General features: G+C 37.5%; 1 protein-coding gene across 3 annotated transcripts in view; it reads left to right on the plus strand.

Annotated features, from left to right (window-relative positions):
• Positions 1-1,790, plus strand: part of IPO11 (importin 11) — a 93,429-nt gene extending 91,639 nt beyond the window's left edge. For all 3 annotated transcript variants that reach the window (XM_032205742.1, XM_032205741.1, XM_032205743.1), the window contains exon 32: positions 1,419-1,790. In XM_032205742.1, the coding sequence (XP_032061633.1) occupies positions 1,419-1,583 (165 nt within the window). In that variant the 3' untranslated portion in view covers positions 1,584-1,790. The remainder of the gene's footprint in view (positions 1-1,418) is intronic.
• Positions 1,791-7,596: the final 5,806 nt, after the last annotated feature.

Here is a 7,596-nt window from a genome sequence, read left to right on the forward strand (position 1 = left end):
TATTAGGCAGTAGATATCTGTACTCTTACTGGTGAAATGATGCATCTGTGTTCAACCTCATTTGTTAGGCCAGGAAGCATATTTAATAAGGCATATTTTTGATACTGCATTCCCATTGATACAAATCCCCATGTGATGCTAATTGTATCCCATAGCTTGTAGTCAGAGAAGAATTAAATGCCATAATTCCTTGTTCTGATTTAACCCAAACAAGGAATTTGATCAATAAATGTACATTACTGGAAATATCCTTTTGCCTGTAGCAAAAATCCCGTGTAATTTTCACTTAAGATTTTTACATAGTGGCTGCTAAGATAATGCTGTAATAATGCAACAGACTAGGGCAATAAACTGTGAAATAAAAAAAGTAAAATAAGGAAAGAAAAAGGAATAAAAAAAGTACAGTTACGTGCATTTAGTATGCCCTGTTTCTTTGGAAATAGCATAGCAGGGTATACAGACTCAGAAGGTTCTTTTTCAGAGAAAAAGACTGAAACCTAGCATTATATGTTGTTTCCTGACCTTCCAGCGTAAATAGTAGTGCTGTTTGGTTTTGATTCTAAGATAGCAGAAGCTCATGCATCTGCAGTGGTTTTGTTATTATATCAATATCCTAATACTTTTTGATGCTGCAAGCTCTAGGTGTCCTCACCTCCCCATCAACCACCCTATCTGTATCCGTAGCCAGCCAACCACTCTCTTCTGATTTCAAAATCGGTCTTCTATCAATGTAGCCCTTATATTTACTTCTTCTGCAGTTATTGTTTAAAATAGACAAATATTCTGTTGCTCCCTGCCTAAAAGAAATTTGCATAATTCAGATGGACAGATTGTTACATAAGTACTGCTACTGAAGAAGTGTCTACTCTTTATGCATATGAACAATTTATTTTAGCTATTGACCTAACACCTAAATATTGACCTAATTGTAATTATGATTTTTATTTCCAGATCTTGTTTGTCATATAAATCTAGTGCTGCACTAGTTAAACTAGTTTGTTTCCTTACTGATAAAATATAACTGATCATAGTTGATACACTATCTAAAGTGCTTATCATAATAACACATCTGATGTGTTTCTTAGAAGTTATGGAGAATTCATTCAGCAGAATGAATTTCAGCAGAATGTATTCAGCCGGATTTCAACAAAGCAGCTTTGAAATTGTTGTATCTTTTAGAAGGGTGAAACTTTACAACAGGCTGTGTTCATGGTTTGAGACTATTGTTCAAATGGTGTTAGGCTGACGTTTGCTTTTGATAGTAATAAACTTGATCTCTGTTTTATGGTTTTTCCTTTTGTTTCTCAATTAATTACAAAGAATTCTAGATTTCTTTCCTGGGCTCAGATTATTATAGAGATGAGTACTTGCAGTATTTTAAGTGCGTTCTTATATTTTTTTCCTCTTGTTTTCCACAGCTTGCACTGAAGGACCCTGTACACACTGTGTCATTGCAGCAATTCGTCTATGAGAAGCTAAAGGCACAGCAGGAATTGCTGGGAGAACAAGGTTTCCATGCACTTATGGAAACTGTGGATACAGAAGTAGTTGCACAGCTACAAGAATTTTTACAAGGCTTCTAAATAAGTGAAAACAAGATTTTGTATGTCCAATTTTCCTTTCAAAAGATACAAAAGAAAAAAAAACTCTAACCTCCTCTTGTATGGAAGAACCTCCTGAAAGCTGAAAATAATGTGTTCACAAAGAAAAAGCAGATTTTTTTTTTTTTTTTCTCACAGTATGGCTGAAAGAATAAATGTAAATTGGGTCCTGGCTAGAGTTTAAAAGTGTTTCATGACTGTGAGTGATTTTTCTATGCATGACGAATGATGGATTGTGTAAGGAAGTATGTTTAATTTTTTCTGTTTCCTCTGCTGTTAATAGTAACAGGAAGTGTTTTTGATTCCATTCTGAGGAGCAGAATCTGATTTTGGAGCTGCTTTTATACAGTGGTAATACCTTGATTTTTCAGCCTTATACTTCTTAATTGCCTGTGACAGCATTTTTCTGCAGCTGTAGGGAACTGTTTCAACAGGAAACAGTTTTTGATTGAAGTTTGTTAAACATTGTATGCGCACATAAGCCTATATATGCCTAAGATTCCAGGCTGAAGAAGCTGAATACTTCTTTTCCTTACAAAAAAAGAATAAATCCTACCATATGTGAGTTCTCTCACAAGCTGATAGGGTTCACGTGTACTGTTGCTATTTAAGTTACCAGTCTTAGTAGAAGTGCGTCCTATGATATATTCAGGATTGAGTAGCGTCCTCTTTGTAAGATTAAGGACATCCAAAATCTATCGAGGACATTTGATTTTTAGAGCAGATCCCTTAAGACGTAGTGAGCATATTAAACCTAGAAAAATTGTAGAGAAATCTTGAAGGGAGTTGGTGATTCAAAGGCAGTGTTTTTCCCCTTTGTCATTACTGCTTATTTATTCCTCAGCAGAATAAAGTGCTGAAGGGAGGAGGGACGAGGAGAAACCTGTTTTTGTATAGTTGGCCTATGGTGACAGGACAGACTTCTTAGGTGTAATGTCAAAATGGACAGTATAAATTCTCTGTATGTGGCTGTACACAGCATGTGACTGGGGAGTCCTTTGTTCCCTGTGAGTTGTAAAAGAGTGCTGCAATTTATGGTGCTTCCAGAGAGGAAAACAGAAAAGTGTCAATTAAATTTCAGGATGATGCCTCAAAACATGTTATGTGCTATTACAGGTCATACTGTTTTCTTTACTGTTACTGACTGTTTCACAAAGCTATGTCATAAACTGAGAGAGAGGTAAGAAGGAACTTGATAATATATATCATGAGGCATACCTACTAATCCAGCAGTGTGGTTCAGTATCAGTAGTTGCTTGTTTTTTTTTTACTGTATACCTATAATTTTCTCTTTGTCCTGTTACCATTTCTTGACTCCACATTCAGCCATACAAGTAGACCTGTAAAACTGTGAGTAGAAGCATTCCTTCAGGAGTGAAACATAACTTTAGCTTGAATTGTCTTAAGGAAAAAGAAACTTAGATTGTAACACTTAACCTGTATTTGTCAAGGGGTTACAGAATGCCAATGTATATCTGTCCAAAGATGGAGGTTTTCATTTTTCTTTATTTCTGTTACAAAATTTTTCTTACTTTCTCTTGAGTTCCTTCTGTCTCCCTTTTAGCTGTTGTAACACAGTGAAGCTCTCCAGAGTTTAGTGAATAATTAATTTCAATCAACTCTGGACTGTACTTGGACTTAAAGTTGCTGTTAACCACTGTCTCAGTTCTTTTCTTTTTCACCAAAGTCATATCACTGAGATACTTTTTAATTGTTACTGAAAAGTTTGAGCCTGGTGTCAAATTCAAACAATTATCTACAAACTTGAGACTCAAATGAAACTCAAAGCTATCTTTATTAGTTACCTGGCAGCTGCAGGAATGACAGGGCAAAACATCTCCTTTCTATGTACCTTTGTCTTTCACAACTGGTTTTGGGGTGTGGAGAAGACTCTTGCATTTTTAGCTTTTGCTTTTAAGTTCTAGTCTTCCATCTTCAAGGCTGAAGTTTGTTTGCTTGACTAAAGGATAATTAAGCTACTAGGATGGACTTCTTTTTTTCCTCAGAGTTGAGTAACTATTTAAAGATAGAGATACTTATACTTTTGATAATCCTACCAGATAACCATACTGTTGTAGTTTAAACTTGGCAGGCATCTATTACCACACAGCTGTTCATCACTGTCACTAGATGAGATGGGGGAGAGAATCCTAAAGGTGAAAACACAAGAATTCTTGAATTGAGACATTTTATTAGGTAAAGCAAAAGCTACACACACAAGTAAAGCAAAATGGAATCCATTCACTACTTCCCATCAGCAGGCAGGTATTCAGCCACATCCAGGAAAGCAGGGCTTGTCATGCATAATGGTTTCTTGGGAAGAACACCATCACTCCAAGTGTTCTCACCTTCCTCCTTCGTTACCCTACAGACGTGCTGTTATTTCATTAAAATTGCATTTGTTGTGTGGGTGTGATCAGCCCTGCTAGTTTTTTTTCGCTGCATAGCATCACTGCAAGGCCAGCAGAGCAACCTCAGGTCGGGAAACAGTACTTCTGTATATCTTAAAGCACTTTTTGGTAAAATCCCATGTGCAACTCCACATGGGGCTCTGATCTCAGGTGGAGGGAGGTCCTGCCACCCCTTCTCCAGACATGGATAGAAGAAAGATGGTCTCTGCATTAGGACCCTACACAGCATCTGCATGCAGTTGGGGATTGTCAGCACAGCTGTGTGCAGATGAGCCAGACCTGCTTTGTTCTCAGATGTTCAAGCCTTGCACTGCTCCATGTGGTGAAGCATTAGCAGAAGTTTATTTTAGTGCACTGTAACTAATATTGGCACAGGCTGTAAGGAGTGATGGACATACTTTTGGCTGATAATGGCATCATAACATTGTGATTAACTTTGAGTAATACCTCTGAATTAGCATATTAATTCATTTTCATATGCGTTAGGGAACAAGTTGAATTTTTCACTAAATGTTTAGCTTTTCATCTTGAACTATTTTACTGCAAGACTTGGACTACAAATTAATGTAATTGTCATCACTGTAACTGCTTATCTGACAACTACTATCAGCACAATACAAAACAAGTGTCTGCCAGCACTCAGTTCCATTCCAATACTGAAAAAGTGGAGAAATTTCAGCTTAAAAATAGAAGAAAAACATGTTCTGAGACAATGGGAGAACTTGTATTGCCTGTTAAGGCAATGCCAGGTTCAAATCAGGCAATATTATATGTGGTATAGCAGGGAAAAAAATCTTCTAAGATGCTAACAAACTATTTCCACTCTCCCTCCCAAAATAGGATTAAATTTCCACTAAAAGGTTGTGAATTCAGGACTGCTGCAAGCTTTAGACCCTTTGTGTTGAAATTTCTGACTGCAGCTACTTGGATAAGAAAGAAAGCTGAATACAATAAAACTACCTGAAACAGAAGCCTTGAAGTAATTTCTGAAACTGTCGTGAATGAGGAAGGATCGTTGATCCAGATGCCATTTTAGCTTTATTTTTGAAATGTTTTTGAAATGGGGAGGGGGGAAGGGAGGATGGAATACAGTATTATTAAACTTCTGAGGCTTACACAGTTTATCACTTTACCTTTCAGAAGAGGCAATGTAATGGCTTTACATGTCAAGGTTTTGGTAGTGGTGGGCTGCAGAGGCAACTTCTGTGAGAAGAGTCCAGCAGCTGCTCCGTGACAGATCAGAGCCAGCTCCAAAAGGGACCTGCTGCTGGCAGAGCTGAGCCCATAAGTCATGCTGTTTGTGACTCTGGAAGAGCACTGGCACAGGCTGCCCAGGTCACGGATCCGAGGTGCTGGAGTTCAAAAAGCTTTTGGACAATGCTGTCAGACATCTGGTCTGATATTTCGGTGGTTCTGCATGTAGCCAGGAGTTGGACTCAATGATCCTCGTGGGTCCCTTCCAACTTGGGATATTCTATGATTCTGTAAACAAGGGGGGATGGTTTTAAACTAAAAGAGAGGTTATTTAGATTTAGTGTTAGGAAGAAAAGCTTCATGCAGAGGGTGGTGAGGCCCTGGCACAGGCTGCCCAGAGAAGCTGTGGATGCCCCATCCCTGGAGGTGCTCAGTGCCAGGCTGGATGGGGCTTTGGGCAACCTGGTCTGGTGGGAAGTGTCCCTGCCCATGGCAGGGGGATTGGAACTGGGTGATCTTTAAGGTCCCTTCCAATCCGAGCCATTCTGACTGGCAGGATGCACCATTTGAGGAAGGGCTGGGTGGTGATCTAGGAAGTCATCTGGAAGAATTTGCATAAGGAAACTTGGCTACTGCATTGTTGTTTAGAGACAATACAGGGGGGAAGAAGGCCAGTGGAAGTACTGTTTTGTTGCAATTACTCTTCAGGCTGTATTATTCATGCTACAAAGGAAAGAATGATACAGTGCAGAGATTTTTGTTCTTCTTGTTGTGAAGTTTTTTTTGTTTGTTTGTTTTTCTCACAAGGTTTGGACCACAATTTTTCTTTTAAAATGGACCACCTCATAGTGTGGTCTCCTTTGCAAAGCTACTCATGATAATCTTTTTCTTGTTGTTCCCCAAAGGCATCTTCTCTAAGCACACCAAGAATGCTGACTGAAGTCTTTAAGTGGAGACACAGCTCCTAACTGAAAATCATAACAGATGGGTTCATTTCTTTAATGGTTCAACAATGATAAAACCACTTTTGTAAACTGTATTATCACAGACATGCTATTAGATTTATAGCTACTAACATCCAGTAATTTTTACATTTTTTTCATTTCTATATAGTTCCAAACTCTTGTGATGCCCTTAAATTAAGAGTTCTTGGTGTTTTTTGAACTGCTGAACATGCCACATCTTCCCTTAGAAAATGCAGCATCTTTGTAATTGAGGTGCACATTTTGAAGGCTTTCCAAACTCATTTACTTGTCTTGTTCAAGTGCTGCTGTTGCAAAAAATAAAAGATTAATTACTAATTTTTAGATGTTCACAATTGCCATCTTGCAGCTAGCTGTGATTAACCATGATGACTAATCATCAGATAGTCAAATTTGACTGATTCTGTAGAAACTTTTCAAAAGGTATGATAGCTGGTTCATATTGGATTTTGCTGATTCTGGGGTGAAAATGGAATTGAGTTAACCCCCTATAAAATTTGATTGTGGAGTGAACAGAAGTGTTTAAAATTGATATATACTCCATAGTCCACACTGCTTAGGCACAATTTTTTAGGATAAATGCATATTACTGCACTGATTGTTGCTTATACTATTACATACTACTTAGAAAAATATAGATCATGAAAGAATTTCTTCTCGGGTTTACACAAAATGGGTGGTTGGTTACATCAGTTTCCAAAGAGGGTTCTAAAGAGAAGTATAAAGGAGTAAAACTAAAATTGCTGCAAACAAGACAATTCTGCCACCAATGTGCAAATGTAACTAAAGTATGGCTCTTAAAAGAGATTACAGAAAATAAAATCACACTCTACATCAAAGTATGTTTCATGCTTGAAGTCAACAGTGGCTGTTGGCAGGTGGCAAATGTGTCCCCTGGGCTGGAGCTGTAGAAGTAATTGGCTTTTTCATTTACTTTCTAAAGAAGGGTAAAATGGTGTCTTGGTTAAAAAAATATTCTATGTGACCGAAGGTTTAATACAGTACTTCATTTTCAGGTTTCGTAGCCAGCTTTTAATAAAATACAACAGCTTTTGAAATAGCTCTGTCACTTCTAAACATGTCAAAAACCTAGAACATTTAAAATAAATATTCTTAGGTGAAATAATTTCCTGAACTTGCTACAGTTTCTTACTATCTGAAACTAGTTTTCACTTTCTGCATTTTATTAAGCTCCAGAAAGCTTATTCAATTCTGTTATGGGATTTAGTACTACTATAAATCATTGGAGGTAGGGGCACACTGTTTTAAACAACAGCAAAATAAAAGATCAGTTATATTTGTGATTGTGGGTTGTTATCACTTCCTACAGTGGTTTTTAACTGTATCCTACAAGAACAATCATTGAAACAGCGTTTTAAAATACACAGAACGCAGTCTATGACATGA

The sequence above is a fragment of the Aythya fuligula genome, chromosome Z, assembly GCF_009819795.1.
Source record: "Aythya fuligula isolate bAytFul2 chromosome Z, bAytFul2.pri, whole genome shotgun sequence".
Taxonomy (NCBI): domain Eukaryota; kingdom Metazoa; phylum Chordata; class Aves; order Anseriformes; family Anatidae; genus Aythya; species Aythya fuligula.